We start from the raw sequence: 15,287 nt of genomic DNA, 5'->3' as shown, positions 1-15,287 counted from the left end.
CACCTTCACATCAATCAAAAAGAAATGCTAGCAGTAATAAATGCAATTACAGCTTTCAAGGACCTCCTGCATCCAGGGCAATTATTGATAAAAACAGACAACACCACAGTGATGTGGTACATAAACAAACAAGGAGGAACACATTCATATCCCCTGTGCAGACTAGCCATGACACTTTGGAACTTGGCTCTGGAATGGCAAATCGAACTTCAAGCACAGTACTTGCCAGGTTTGGAAAACACGCTGGCAGACACTCTAAGCAGAAATATGACAGATCCACACGAATGGAAGCTGCATCCACAGGTGTTTACAAAGATAATCCAAGCATGGGGAAGGCCAGACATAGATCTCTTCGCCTCCCACAGGAACCATCAACTGGAAAAGTTTTGTTCAAGGACTTTTCATCCAAAGGCCTGGAGGGTGGACGCCCTTTCATTCAGTTGGACAGCATGGACAGTGTACACTTTCCCACCTCTGCCTCTTCTACCCAAGGTGCTCTTGAAAGCAAGAGCAGACAGACCGAAGATTATACTGATTGCTCCAGACTGGCCAAGACAGCACTGGTACCCACTCCTAAGGAGCCTAACACATACTCCTCCCTGACCTCTACCTCTAATGCCTCTTCTACTAACTCAGCACAGCTACAAAACTCTTCACAGTCAGCTGAAAACACTCAATCTTGCTGCATGGAAAATTCCTTAACACCACAACAGACCCTACTCTCCAAAGAGGTTCAGGATGTCATTCTGGAGGCCAGAAGGCCATCTACTAGGAAGACTTACTCCGCAAAATGGAAACGGTTTTGCTCTTGGAATGAGAAAAAAGGCCAGGACCCTAGAAAACTGAATTTGCCTCTGGTATTACAGTATCTAGCTGAGCTGCTGAACAGTGGACTTTCATTTTCCTCCATAAAAATCCATGCCTCAGCCATTTCTGCAGAATTCAACACGGATCCACCGTTATTCTCTCACCCACTTTTAAGACAATTCCTCAGAGGGGATAAGAATATAAGACCACCAAGGAAACAACCAGTGCCAGCCTGGGATCTTAATTACATTCTAGAAAAATTAACATTGCCTCCCTTTGAACCAGCTGCCTCAACAGATTTGCAATATTTGTCCTGGAAAACAGCTTTCCTTCTGGCCATTACCTCAGCTCGTAGGGTTTCGGAACTACAAGCCCTCATGGCTGTGCAGCCCTTTCTTATTTTCCATCAGGACAGGGTTTCCCTTCGAACCAACCCGTCATTTAAGCCTAAAGTGGTATCCAGGGTAGCTTTAAATCAAGCCATACACTTACCTACCTTTTACCCTAATCCTCAAAACAAAGGAGGAAGGCTGCTACATTCCTTAGACATCCATAGACAGCTACGTTACTATTTGGACAGAACAAAGCCTTTCAGGAAATCACAACAACTTTTTGTGTCTTATGCTGTAGGAGCTCAAGGGAAGCCTGTTACCAAACAGACAATCTCTAAATGGATAGGCCACTGCATATGATTTTGTTACTCCTATCATGGGAAATCTGTCCCTGTAGGCATCAGACCACACTCCACCAGGGCCACAGCTACCTCTACAGCCTTCCTCAGAGGAGTTCCTACCAAAGATATCTTGGAGGCAGCTACTTGGAGTTCTGTACATACCTTCACAAGACACTACCACCTGCCTTTATATTCCAAAACTAGAGCAGGCTTTGCTGCTGCTGTGTTGCAGGGCATTCTGGCTCACCCCAGTTCTACCTAGTGCCTACCACCCTGTACGTAGCTTTGGGATTCTACCCATATGTGATTACTGCAGCTGTATGCACGATGAACATAGTACAGTTTTGTACCTACCATAAATGTAGATGTTCGAGTGCTAATACAGCTGCAGTACAGGTTTCCCTCCCTCCTTCCCCTCTAGGTATAGGACTAGTGGCTAACACCTCCTCATACAACTTATTTTGGGTTATCCTCATATGGTGTATTTGCTTGCAACTACTATTTTTTTGATAACATTGCATTGCTTGTATATATCATATATATATATATATATATATATATATATATATATATATATATATATATATATATAATTTATCTATTGCCTTCCTTTTGGGGGCACCTGACATCCGGGGCAAGAAAGACTGGAGAACATGGCGTCGGCTGTTACTTATATACCCCTGTCGCACTGACGTCGGGGAAGAAGGCGACAACAACTAACGCCGGACCAAGACTTTGGAATTCGGCCAACCGAGGACCCGCCTGACAGCAGAGAACCCATATGTGATTACTGCAGCTGTATTAGCACTCGAACATCTACATTTATGGTAGGTACAAAACTGTACTTTCCTTTCTGTTTGCCTGTATTCTGATAGTAATCCCTGGTAGGAATAGGTTACTTTCTGTTTGCCTGTATTCTGATAGTAATCCCTGGTAGGAATAGGTTCCTTTCTGTTTGCCTGTATTCTGATAGTAATCCCTGGTAGGAATAGGTTTAATCCCTGGTAGGAATAGGTTCCTTTCTGTTTGCCTGTATTCTGATAGTAATCCCTGGTAGGAATAGGTTCCTTTCTGTTTGCCTGTATTCTGATAGTAATCCCTGGTAGGAATAGGTTCCTTTCTGTTTGCCTGTATTCTGATAGTACTCCCTGGTAATAGGGAGGGTAGTCCGAATTCTGCTTTGCCTCTCTTGTACTGTACCAGCTATTCATGCAACTAGAATTCCTTTTTCACTGGCGTGCCAGTGCAATTTCTGTCCCTGCTTGTGTGCTGTGGGAGATACCATTGCTAGTCAGTAGCAGTATTTAGTTTAATTTTCAACAGAAAGTAGAGAGAGAGGACAGGAACAGTAGCTGTGGATGCAGCACGGAGCAGCTAGTATTGAGAAAGATCTCGAGCACTGTTCACAAGGTACGTCAAAGTATGCAATGCTTATTTTTATGTAAATGGTCAGGTCAGTGCAGAGAGGATTCAGAAGGCTATGGCTTAATTTTTGCTTCTGTTTAATTACTGTGAAACAAGCACCGATGATGTGGTGTATTAGGAGCAGTGTTGTACAATGTGTTGTGTTTGCTGAAGTCAGTGTAAAAAGATCACTTATGCTATATGTATGTGTATGGAGAGTGTTTGAATTGTATGTAGGAACATGAAGATGAACATAATTTCTTTCACTTTCCATCACAATCGGACATAGCATTGAACATAATAAGTGACCATCTTTGGTTTCTGGTAGCATGTGTGGGACAGGAATACTTTATTTGTATAGTGTCACAGTGAATAGTCCTGCCATCTCACACATCTTGTCTTGTTTGCTAAGCTGAGTTCTTGATTATGAATCCTTTTGTGAGGAGTCTCCATATCCTCCCTCACTCTTTTTGGGTTTTCTTCAGGTGCTCTGATTTCCTTCATCATCCTAAAGACATGGCATAGGTGAAATGTCATTCCTGCAATTTGACTGTAGGTCTGCATGTAGAGTGTGTGTGTATGTATGTATGTATGTTTAGCTTGGTGTAGACTTGTCTTCTCAGGGGCAGTGCTGGTATGTACATAAGTAAAAAATAATATTGTTGGGCACTTAAATCTCCTGAAGTGGGTACCAAAGGTTGCTGTGGTTCAGATGAGGGTTGGGGGACTGTCAATATTATTTGTTTAATTTTCCTCACAATTAACTTTTGGAGGTGTGCACAGAAAGTCACTTGAACTTGTGTGTTGGCTAAGGACAGAGTAGTCATTATTTATTGTAACTTTCCTCAAAGTCGCACCTCAGAGCTGTGCACAGATGATCAGTATAGCTTGTCTAAGGCATGTTTACTGTGTAGAGCAACAGGCTGTAGGGGATCACTGTGTGCATTATTTTTTTCACTTCTTCACATTTGAAATCAGGTTTAAGAAGTACCAATTATTTTTATGTAAAGACATGTCTTAAAGTATAGTAGGCTAGCTGCATATGTACATCTGACTGTATTTGTTCTTTCAGTTTTTCCCCAGTCTGACATCAGAAAGGATTCGGTCCCATCCTTCTGATTCTTTTTGGCTTCATGTTTCGTGTTTCTCTTCTGTCTGCCCAAGTTTGTTTGGGTACTCCATAGCCATCTTATTTCTAAAAGACAAGCTGCTTAGATTGATTTGTTGTCTTTAAAAACGAAAAGAAAAAAGTATCTATATTTATATTGTAAAGTTTCTTACTGGGTCAGCTTTGTAAACTACGTTTTGGTTAATAAAACAAGTAATTATGTAAATAAGTTTTGCATTTGTTCTGAAGCAGTTACGTGTATTACTTGTGCTAATACAAGACCTTAATAAAGGCTGGTGTGATTATCTGAGTGTTGATGTTTCCTGCTGTTGCATTTAGTTGTTGTTTGCTGTCAGATTGTTCAGATGAAGTTATGTCATAGGCATATTCATCTATATTTTCCTCTTGTTGAGCTTATTTGCTGTATAGTTTATGGTGCAGGAAGTTTTTCACACACACTTGAAAGTGAGTGAAAGAAGTCTTGTTTTTAGGTGCAGGGAATCTATTTTTTACAACCTGAAGTGAAGTAAATGCTTATATGTAATGAAGACTGGGTGGGCGGCATTTGGTGGAATATGGTCAGAGAAGGATATAGCTATCCCAGCAATTCCTTAATCAACTACTGTTCATCTCATGTTACATAGGTCTAACTGAATTACCTTTATGTCATATCTGTGTTGTTATTCATCTTTGTTGTCTTTTTTTCTTGAAGAAAGGAAAAATGAGAGAGGCAGCCCAAAGATACCAGTATGCTCTTAGAAAATTTCCTCGAGAAGGATTCGGTGAAGAGCACAAGTGTTTTAAAGAACTAAAGGTTTCACTTTTCTTAAATTTGTCACGATGCAGAAGAAAGACAAATGTAAGTTATTTTGATTTTTGTGATGCAATCTGTGAAATATGTGTATTGTTGTATCATTGTAAAACAACTGGATGGAAAAAGTTTGATTTTTGTTTTGTTTTCTTTGTTTGTTTACCAAAGTAGTGCTCTGATCTCAGTAGACTAATTACAGACATAGCCTGGATGATTGTCAAAATGTAAGCAAGCAATAACCAAAAAGATACTTCATGTACAGAGTATACACATGAGAAGTATCCAAAGACAAGTTATATACAAGCAAGATAAAAATATAAGGATTGCATACGTTGGAATATATATTAACGAAAAACTGTATTTTCAGAAATGAACTGATACCACTTTTGATTCATTGTACAGCCTAAAAGGGGGAGAGGGCTACAACAATGTTGACAAGATTTTGTGTGTGGAGAACGGGTAACTTAGAGCCTGAGAGCAGTTGACTGGTGGCAGCATGGTTACCTTATAATCGGGGGAGAAGGGGTACAGCTAGTAAATCTGTACCAGCCTTTCCGAGGAGAGTGTGTGTGTGTGTGTGTGTGTGTGTGTGTGTGTGTGTGTGTGTGTGTGTGTGCGTGTGTGAAAATCAAATACCAAGGTGTGGATACGTCAGCTGTTTGGAACTGGGACATGGTGCTCCAAAGTGAGTCTTGTTTGGGATCTGGAGAGAGAGAATCCAGTCCCAGGTCTGGAGCATGCACTTTTGGGGGAAACTGTGCTTGATGCAGAGAGCTGCATCTGAAAATACTGTATAAATTTGTTCCTTTTTAACACCTTTAATGAATTATCACTGGTGACATAGGTAAATTTACATTTATACAAAAGTAATTAAACTGTATTAAATTAACATTAACAAATATTATACTTCTCATCAGAACACTCAGGCAACCAGAAAAAAAAAGTCAAAGAAATAACAGTACAATTTTCATGTGTTGCACTTTCTGCCCCCCCCACCGCAGAAACATACCTTATGTTTTTAGAGTTTTGCAAAGGATGATAGGAATAAATTCCCTCTCTCCCCAATCTAAGAATAAGTCAAACCAAACAAGTCGTATAAGGTACAGTATTAGTCAGGGTTATTTTTAATAGTGACTCTCAAGCAACCAGAAACTGGAGTTATCTGGCTGGTTTATTGAGTTTACTGTAAAGGTGTGTAAAAAAAAATGTGTCAGTGAGTGTTAACTATATTCCCTTACATCTCTCTAGGTTTTTCAAGTGTTGATAGCTTACAAGTACCAATTTGTAATTTTAACCGAACTACGAGAAAAGACTCAACAGTCCTTTTTTTGTCCATTTTGTGATTAGTTAACCTAGTTATAATTTGTGTTATCACCAAACGTTATACAGATTCAAGAACCTCATCATGGGGGGGGGGGTAACCAGATATGAATAAAACTTCTAGTAAATATCTATTTAACATTAGTTGTAACATTAGTTGGTAATGTGGGCTTCATGACCTTAAGGTGACTTAACCTATAATTGGTAATTTGGATGAAAGTGTACTGTACTTAAGAATATATATCCTGGCGTGCTAATGAGAAACATGTTATCAAATTACTGATGATGAGAAAACTCTGATAAGTAACAGTAGCTTTAAAAGTATTACCATTTTTTTTTTAAAGTTAGCTAATCCCTACCTACCTTGTCTGATGTAGAATCTTTTATTGGTTTTGTGGGCTGATGTTATTAGTTGAGCTCTGTTCTCTTAACCATGCTTTGTCTGATCGTTTTTTGTCTAATCAAATAGATTCCATTTTCAGCATAATAACTTTTCTGCTTTTTTGACTAAAATTTGTATATTGCTTCCTTTGTTGTCCAGAATTAAAATTCACTTTGGATTTAGTTGGTTTAGGTGTATTTGAATGTTTGGTTGTATAAGTCTGTTTGAATATATAAATACTCTTCTGGAAAAAAAAAGTATTACAAATGTACTCAGTATATTTAGTTTGACTGTTTCCTTTTATTTAGGACTTTGGCATGGCAGAAGAATTTGCTTCTAAGGCACTTGAACTGAAGTCCAAGTCATACGAAGCTTATTATGCTAGAGCAAGAGCAAAGAGAAGCAGCAGGTATACTGTTTGTAACTGTCTTTCTTCTTATTTACTTGCATGCAATGCTTGTGGTTCATTTGCAGCTACACGTATCTCAGAACAGGAAAACTGCATAGCAAATTGTGTTAGGCTTGCTTTTACTTTTTCACGTCCTGCAGCAATTGTTCAGAGTTGGCAGGTGAAGACTAATAAAGAAGTCGGCACATTTCTCGATTTTTTTTTTTTAACAGGAGTCTTCCATTTGTAGGACATACTGCAGTGTTGACATATCAGTATGCTGAGTACCAGCAGCCATCGTGAGATGGCAGCGGTCCAGTCCATTACTTTGTCGCCAAGTGAAAGGTCTGAACACATCTCTGTCTCTACAATGCATCACCTGTGGTTTAGGTTATAGTCTTTAGACCAAAGGAATGTTCAGGTAGAAACAGGCAAGGTAGGACCACCAGGGCTCCAAAATCCAGTTTTATTCACAAATAAGTAAGACAACAGGATAAGCCCTTTCACATGAATAAATCACGCTGCATCAGATCTCAAAAGAGAGCAAACAACTCAGTTTAAATAACAGGATATCCTGCCCATTAATAGAATAACAAGCATTAATTAATCAATTAAAACAGAATCAATTAAAATCATTTAAAACTATAAACAGTTTTAAAATGCAAAGCTTGAAGACCATAAAAAGTTTTAAAGTGCAAGGCATAAAGACCATTGTCCCAAAGTTAATTTCCTATTTATTAATTCATTTAAGGGGCCGTGCCTCTAGTGCAGGTTTTATACTAACATAATTATTTAGTCCAGGATGAATGTAGGCACGTAGTCTAAGTATCCATTTCAGCTCCACTGACTCAAGATGGTTATTCAGATTACCCCTCTTTCATTCTTGCGAACAAGCTGTAAAACTGTGAAGCTGAAACTATGCATATTATATACAGCAATGTGCTTTGCCAAAGCATTCTGTAGATTCATGTTCTTTATGCCATAAAGATGATTGTATATCCTATCCTTTAACTTCCTAGAGGTCTTGCCAACATAGAAGCAATCACAGCTGGCAAGGAATACTAAATTACTACTGTCGCAGGTGGCACTAAACCTAGGAGAAAACTTAAAATCCAGGGCAGGGTGACTGAAAAACTGTGTCTTAGATATTACACTATACATATTGCAATGTCCACAGGGGAAGGTACTAATTCTTAAATCCCTTACCCTCGTAACATCGCCTGCATATTTTACTTTGTCTTTACATAATTGTCGTTTTAAATTCAGGCTATTTCTATAGACAAAACATGGTGTCTCTCCTACTATATTAGCCGTAGTTGGGTCTACAGTAAGTACTTGCCAATTACGTCTAACAATTTCCGTCATAACAACATTGTCATTGGCATAAGTCGTTGTAAAACAAATTCTACTGCCCTTGGGATGTTTACCAATGCCACAACCTCGTGGTCTATAATTACCAAAAACCTCACTCTTGGCTCTATTCAGTATAGGCTTACTATAGCCCCTGTGCCCAAACAGACGATCTAATAAAAGGTCCACCTGAGTATTCAAATCATTAGGGTCCTTACATATCCTTTTTATTCTGCAATATTGCCCTTTAACTATGTTGGGAAATATAAACCTGTTGTGCATACTACTGAATTCCAATAAACTATTCTTCCAGCAAGGTTTACAATACAAACTTGTAGTTACTATGTCAGAATCATCTTTATACAGAGTAATGTCTAGAAAAACCACACTAGACATGGAAGATGTCATCATAAATTTCAAAACGTCAGTCGTGGATTCCATATAATCAGTAAACTCACATAAATCAGTGTGTCCCCCATCCCAGAACAAAAGGATGTCATCCACAAATCGCCTATATAATCGGACATGTGGATAGTAAACACAGTTAAACAAAAACATCTTCTCCCAACAATGTACGACTAAATTAGCATAAGAATTTCCACGTGGGGTGCCGATAGCGACACCCCATTGCTGCAAATAAAGTCGACCATCAAACATAAAACATTGTTGGAAAGAACCATATCTGACAACGTACACAACAATATTACATCATTATTTCCCATTGTATCTAAACCATTCAAAATCTTCCTAATAGCTTCCAAGCTATACTCATTGGGTATAGATGTAAATAAATTTTTTACATCATGTTACATACATACATCCAGGGGGCAAGGGTTCTCTAGTATATATGTCTATGTCATCTAGTAGCCAGATAGTATCCTTCAAAATAGTGGGTATTCCTTTCACTATTGGTCCCAACTTTTTCTCTATGAAAACAGACATAGTTTCAGTCACCTGTCCACCACCTGCAACAATCGGCCTCATAGGTGATGAGCACAAGGATTTATGCCCTTTTTGTATGCCCTTTAAGTGTGGAATAAGTGGATGTTCCACACACAAATAACAATATAGTTCATAATCAATTTGCCTGCACATTAACAAGTCATGCAAATTATCTTGAACTTGTCTAACAATATTCATGAAGCGCATAGCATCAATGGTAACATAACTTTCCACATCTTGTAACAATTCATGCATAGCATTAACATAATCAACATAATTCATGAGAACAATCCCCCCACCCCTATCCGCTGGTCTAATAGTCACATCAGCATTATTTTGTAAAGACCACAAGGCCTCTGTTTGACTAGCATTAAAATTAAAATAAGAGCATTTACGTACATTTTTACTATAAAACTGCTCATAGATATCCCTCTCACAAGTTTTGATAAAACGATCAACATGCGCCAGTAGAATGGGATTATACAAACTCGTGTTTCAGTAAACAACCATGTCCGGTACTTTCAGCAATATCCTTCATATGTAGTAGTTTCAATGCAACATTACACCCAAATACCCTCAAGTCAGTGAGCAAAACAGTCACAATCCATACCTGTCGAAGGGATAAAAGATAACCCTTTATCCAATAAAGAAGACTCAGCCGAGGTTAAAACATGATCAGATAAGTTAAACACCAAAGTATTTATCTCCTGGTTCGTCGATTCATGTTGCTGCCTTCCCCCGAATACTTCCTCTTGCGACCACCCCGGCTGCTCGATCTCGTTTGAGACATTTTACTTGCCTTCACTGGCAATGGTAAAAAATGTTCCATATGAAGTAACGATAGCACCTTAGGTCTAGCACCAGAGCCAGAAGCAGAGTTGAGCAGAGGTTGCTGATTAGGGGAAGTGTCTGCCCCTGCGTTGAAGCAGGTGAAAGATTCAAACACTCTGACGGAATGTTGCTATTGACACCAATCACCGGTTCATTTAAACTAGATGTAGAAGCCAATATCGGCTGAGAGACAGGAACATTATGCAGTGCTTCATTTACAACAGAGTCAGAAGCCAAGCTTGCAGGGCAGGCAGCATGTGCACCAGCATTAGTAGTATTGCTACTTGGCCATACAAAGACATTACCAAGTCTAAAATCTTTAGAGTCACGTTGTTGTTTACGTTGCTTGGTCTGTTGTAATCTGTTGTATAGCGAAACATTCATGTAAGTATTCACTAGCATATCCACATAAACATTACCTTTGAAATGGCAAGACAAGTCTTTATGTAATGTCTCTACCTTTTTATTTAACTCCTCTTCAATAGGACCAAAATATTCAATTAATATCTTCATATGTTTGTAGCCCAATTCGATATTTAGTTGCTGCCGTCTTTTTAGCAACTCAGGATGGGTATCCCCATACATCGGCATACACAGAACCCTCATCCCACGTGGAACAACATGAAAATGAATGCTGGCTTCCAGGTGCTGATGCTGCCAAACCAGCATCTGTAACTTATATAAATCATTCTCAAGCTCTTTTAAGAGAGCACTAAACTCTTGAATATTGTCAACAGTACCTGTAGATAGAGGTGCAGGTGGACGTTCGAAATCCAGATTTAATAAAGGATTATTCTGCTGCACGAAGATATTGTTCCATTTCAATTGTAAAAACGTTCTTGTGGAATTATAATCCAGCTCTAGGGATGTTCAAAGGAATGTTCTTAGATAAAATAAAATGTATTTTTCTGTCAGAAAAGTATTATTGATATGTATCTTGAAGCTATTCTTTGTGGGATTCATTACAGCAATCCTGTTCTCATAGTACAGTGATTTTTGTCACAGGAAATCCTCTGTTCTGGGCAGAATTCCAAAGCAGTATTGACCTCTTCTGTACCCACAGATAGTCAAAATCTTGCAGTAAAAGTGCGCATGAGACATGCCATCTTTAGTTATTTTTTCCACTGGAGACTACAGACTTCTTATTCTAAGTTGGCAAGTGTGACATTTCAGTTCCAGGCCTAGAATTCTTACAGAATTACTACATTTAGCTCTTGGCCGTGCTTTTTTTACCCCTATTTTTTTTAAATTCTTATATCATTGATTGAATTTTGGAAAAGTTTCCTTGTGCTGTGTTAGCCTTGGAAAAGATATGCTTGCTGTAGAAAAAAAATCCTCCTAAAGATGAATTGTAAGCTTTGCAATTTTTTAATAAAATTATTACATGGAAAGCTTGCTTTTTTTTCTGTACCTCATGCACCTGGTTACCTTAGCTAGCTTGTCTACTTATTGGAGTGAAGAAATGCTATCTGCTTGTTTCCATGCACTGTAAAAATTAAAAAAAATAGTAGTATCTCTAAGCTTAAAAAATGGAGAAGGAGGGGAAGATCAACTTCATAAAGGAAACTGATTGGCTGTGAAAAATTATAGTGGCTAACTTAGTCCCGCAGATGGCTGCAGGCCTAGAGTCTTGTACCTCTGTCCCACAGCCTCTCATCAGATTACAGGCAGACAGTGGACTGCCTGTTGGACTCCACCCAGACGTCTGAAGAATAGGCTACTGTTAGATGCTAATCTCTAGGTGGCTAGAGATGGTCATCCAAGCCTTCTTGGATTTTTTTAATACTTCCACAGTGTTGTATCCTTTGTACCAAGCACTCAGGTCTGTTCTCTTTTCCATTTTATTTTTATTTATTTTTTAATTATGTTAAGATGCCATTTGACATATCATGCCCCCGCCCCCAAGCATCCTTCACCTGCAGGTAATGTCGGGCCTGGCATCTAAAATAAATATGCCTAGGGTTTTGTCATACTATGGCCTTTGACTCCAAGCAGCTAACAGAGAGGAGTAGCTGTTGAATTTACAGAGAGTGATCTCCACCCAAGTCCTAAGCTGCAATACCTCAGGTGTAGTCTCTCAGGAAAAAAGGAACTAACACTCCAAAGCCTTTCTCACACTTGGACTTGAATAATGAAGATTTAGCACACTCCGATAAAGTCCTCTCCTTATAGGATTCAGTACTGAGGGCTTGTCTTTCTTCTAGGTCAGCCTCTGAAAGCATCAGATTTTTGAGAACCTAAGTCTTGTAAGGGTGCACATCAGCTGAGGAGTGAAATATATCATGACTCCTCAGGAAAGGTATTTTGAATTGTTAGGTCGTGAGAAGCTTAGACCCTCAAGCATCCACCATTATCTAGGTTTTTTAAGCGCTTTAAGAAAAAAAATTACTAAAAGGCTTTGGTTTTCGGCTTCATTCACTATTGGATTTTGTTCTATTTCATAGGTTTTTTAAGATGTTTTTGAAGTGGATTCTTTAGAGCTGGATTTTTAGCCACTTGTCCTAAGTCTTACAGATTTTTATAGAGTGCAGGATAAGCAGAAATATTTGTATGTAAATGCAGTTACAGATCTAACAGTCGTATTCTTTGGTACAGTAAAGGGTTCCATATTGGCCTGAGCCATGGACTCCTTGCCTCTTGACAGGGAGAGTAGGATCTTAAACAGGCCGAGTGAGAAGGTGTATACCTCTGTGCGATTATCCATTAGAGCCATAAACTGGCAAACACACATGGACTGAGATCGGATAGGTCCTTGAGGGATAGGTTTACTGAGTTGTCCCTAACAGCCATCAGGTTGATAAATAGGGTCTATATTATAATCTCAAAGGTTTAAAACTTCGAATCACTAAAGATCGAACTTTAGTGATCAAAGTCTTAAACCATCGAAACCAAAAAAAAAAAGAAATTACTAAATTAAAAAAAAAAAACGAAATAGTGTGTAGGCAGGGGGCAAGCCCCACTGCGTGCCCCCCCCCCCCACTTAAATACACCAACTCCGAGAATGCACTACATTGAAGTAAACTGAAATCTCCCCCACGGAGATTTTCCATTTAAATGTTCAGTGTGCGCTTTCGGTATTCTCGTGTTGACAATATCGTATTCGATATTGTCAGACTTCGAGATTTTAATATAGACCCGATAAATACACCATAAAAAGTAACTGTGAAATAATGGATGCCTGGTCCATGACTTTGGCCTTGGACTTAGTAGTTAGGGGATATGCCTGCTAGTAGTTAGGGGATATGCCTGCTTATGGATTCAGCCTTGAACTGAACATAGAAATCTACAGCTCCTAAGTGTACCATTACAAAAACACTTGTTTTTTTCTTTCACTCCATCCCAACAAGCTTTCATGAATCTGAGGAGATTGGGAATACAATTCACTCAAACATTCTCCAATAGTCCCTGAATGTTCCAAGAGCTACCCCACACACATATTGACCCTTTTTCAGGAAATGGACCAAGATGGAGCAGTGCAAAAAAAAGAAACAATATAAAAAATTGACAGCAGTCATGAAATATAAGAAGGTAGGCTTGTCCTAGGGATGTAGATATTGGCGGGGGCAGGGGTCAGATGTCCATCTGTTCACGTGCTGCACTGTTCGTAACCTGGGAGATCTCCCACCAGAAGGCGACCTGACATTGGCCAGTATTCAAAAGTCTTGTACTACTCTAGGGTACGTGAGACATTGCATGTAGGCTGCAGTCGGACCTAGGCCATAAAACCAACATATGACTCCACAGGAAAGGGATTTCGAATTGCTAGGATGTGAGAAGCTTAGACAGTCAAGCATTCCCCATTATCCAGGAACTTTTCTGCTGCCAGTTAGAACCCCATTCTGACTGTTGATCTGATCGTTTCAATGATTGCGACTTCATCCTTTTCCAGATAAGTGCCCTGTTGGGGAAAATTTTCTCTCTATTGCTGTTTTGGTTGTCATCCAAGAAGGGCAACTGCCAGTGTGGAAAACAAATTCCACATAAGAACAGTCATCTACAATGTCTCTTTTGTTTAGGGCCTAGCCATGACAATAAGTCCTGTAATACTTGACAGTCCTTCGTACTCAAGACATTTAGAAGCAGGCTGTCTTCTCTTGCTATCTATTTAGAGAATGAACTGCTTAAGTTGTTAGCTAAGTGCATGGAAGGTACCTCAGGGTCCAGCGCTGAGCCGGTGAAGCACAAGGCCAAGAAACCTTGGCCTGTGGCTTCCACTGCACCTCCACCGTCACACATTTCTCCTGAAGTGTTAGTCAACCCAAAGGCAAGTCTGACTTTAGGTACGGATTCATAGGCTGAGCCCAGTTCTGAGGCCACCTTGCTTTTGGCTGCAAGCACGTCTTTGGTGATAGAGCAGACTTCCATTCAGGAATGCACAGAGGAAACTAAGCTCGAAAGTATGGAGGGTCCTGGGGGTACCACGGTCTCTAATGAAAGAAGAAATCGAATCAGACACTTTTGAATACAGGCCTTCGTCAGGTCCTCTGACGGTTGCATAGGATTGCTCGTCTTGTAAAGAAAAAAACAAGAAAATGAAGCATGTGTCACCTGTTAAAGAGGCCCCTACAGATTGGCAGGCCTTTTCCCAAAGCTTGTTTCAGATCTTCATGGAACTCAAGCCGCCTTCCTCTCAGCCTGCACTCCAAACTTTTCAGAAAAGGTTTAGGGACAATGACTCCTCTGATGAAGAGGAATCTGTGAATTATTCAACACAAGTTCCCTCTCCTCAGGAATACGTTTCCCCTGAAGAGGAGTCAGTCGGTGCAGATTCATTTGGTGAAACTCTTATGGAAATGAGAGAATACTTTGTGGGACACCTCCCAAATTTCTGATTTCCAAAAAAGATACTATCAGTTTCTATAAGTTGATTTACCTAACCCCTTTGTAGTTCCCCCAGTGCATCCTGCATTTCTGGATGCTTTTCACAATGCTTCCCAAACCCCAGACTCCCAGGCCTCATCTCCCAAGAAGCCAGACTGCTTCTACAAGGTCCCTGAGGATTGTAAATTCCTCTTTATGTGTCTTGCTGCAGACTCAGCAGTCACTTCTGTAGCTACAGATAAACTGTCTAGGATGCTTCCCTCTGCTACCCTTCTCCCATCAGACAAAGAGAGTAGAACCCTGGAGGCACTGGAAAAAAAAGGCTGTATTTCAACCACCTTGGCTTTCAGGCCCATCAATTATCAGCTACATATGACTAAGTACCCCTTACAGCTCTTGTCTCAGGCATCTACTCCCGTTGCAGATCTTCCAGATTCTGAAGGAAAAGCC

The 15,287-nt window shown here is 39.7% G+C and overlaps 1 protein-coding gene across 2 annotated transcripts in view; it reads left to right on the top strand.

The window, feature by feature from the left end:
* TANC1 (tetratricopeptide repeat, ankyrin repeat and coiled-coil containing 1) overlaps positions 1–15,287 on the top strand; it is a 3,647,153-nt gene that overhangs the window by 3,532,294 nt on the left and 99,572 nt on the right. For both annotated transcript variants that reach the window (XM_044074752.1, XM_044074753.1), the window contains 2 exons: positions 4,705–4,851; positions 6,814–6,914. In XM_044074752.1, coding sequence (XP_043930687.1) covers positions 4,705–4,851; positions 6,814–6,914 — 248 coding nt within the window. The remainder of the gene's footprint in view (positions 1–4,704; positions 4,852–6,813; positions 6,915–15,287) is intronic.

This window comes from Protopterus annectens, chromosome 6.part0 (assembly GCF_019279795.1).
Source record: "Protopterus annectens isolate FY-2018-M chromosome 6.part0, PAN1.0, whole genome shotgun sequence".
Lineage (NCBI taxonomy): Eukaryota > Metazoa > Chordata > Ceratodontiformes > Protopteridae > Protopterus > Protopterus annectens.
This window is presented reverse-complemented; position numbering and strand designations above follow the sequence as displayed.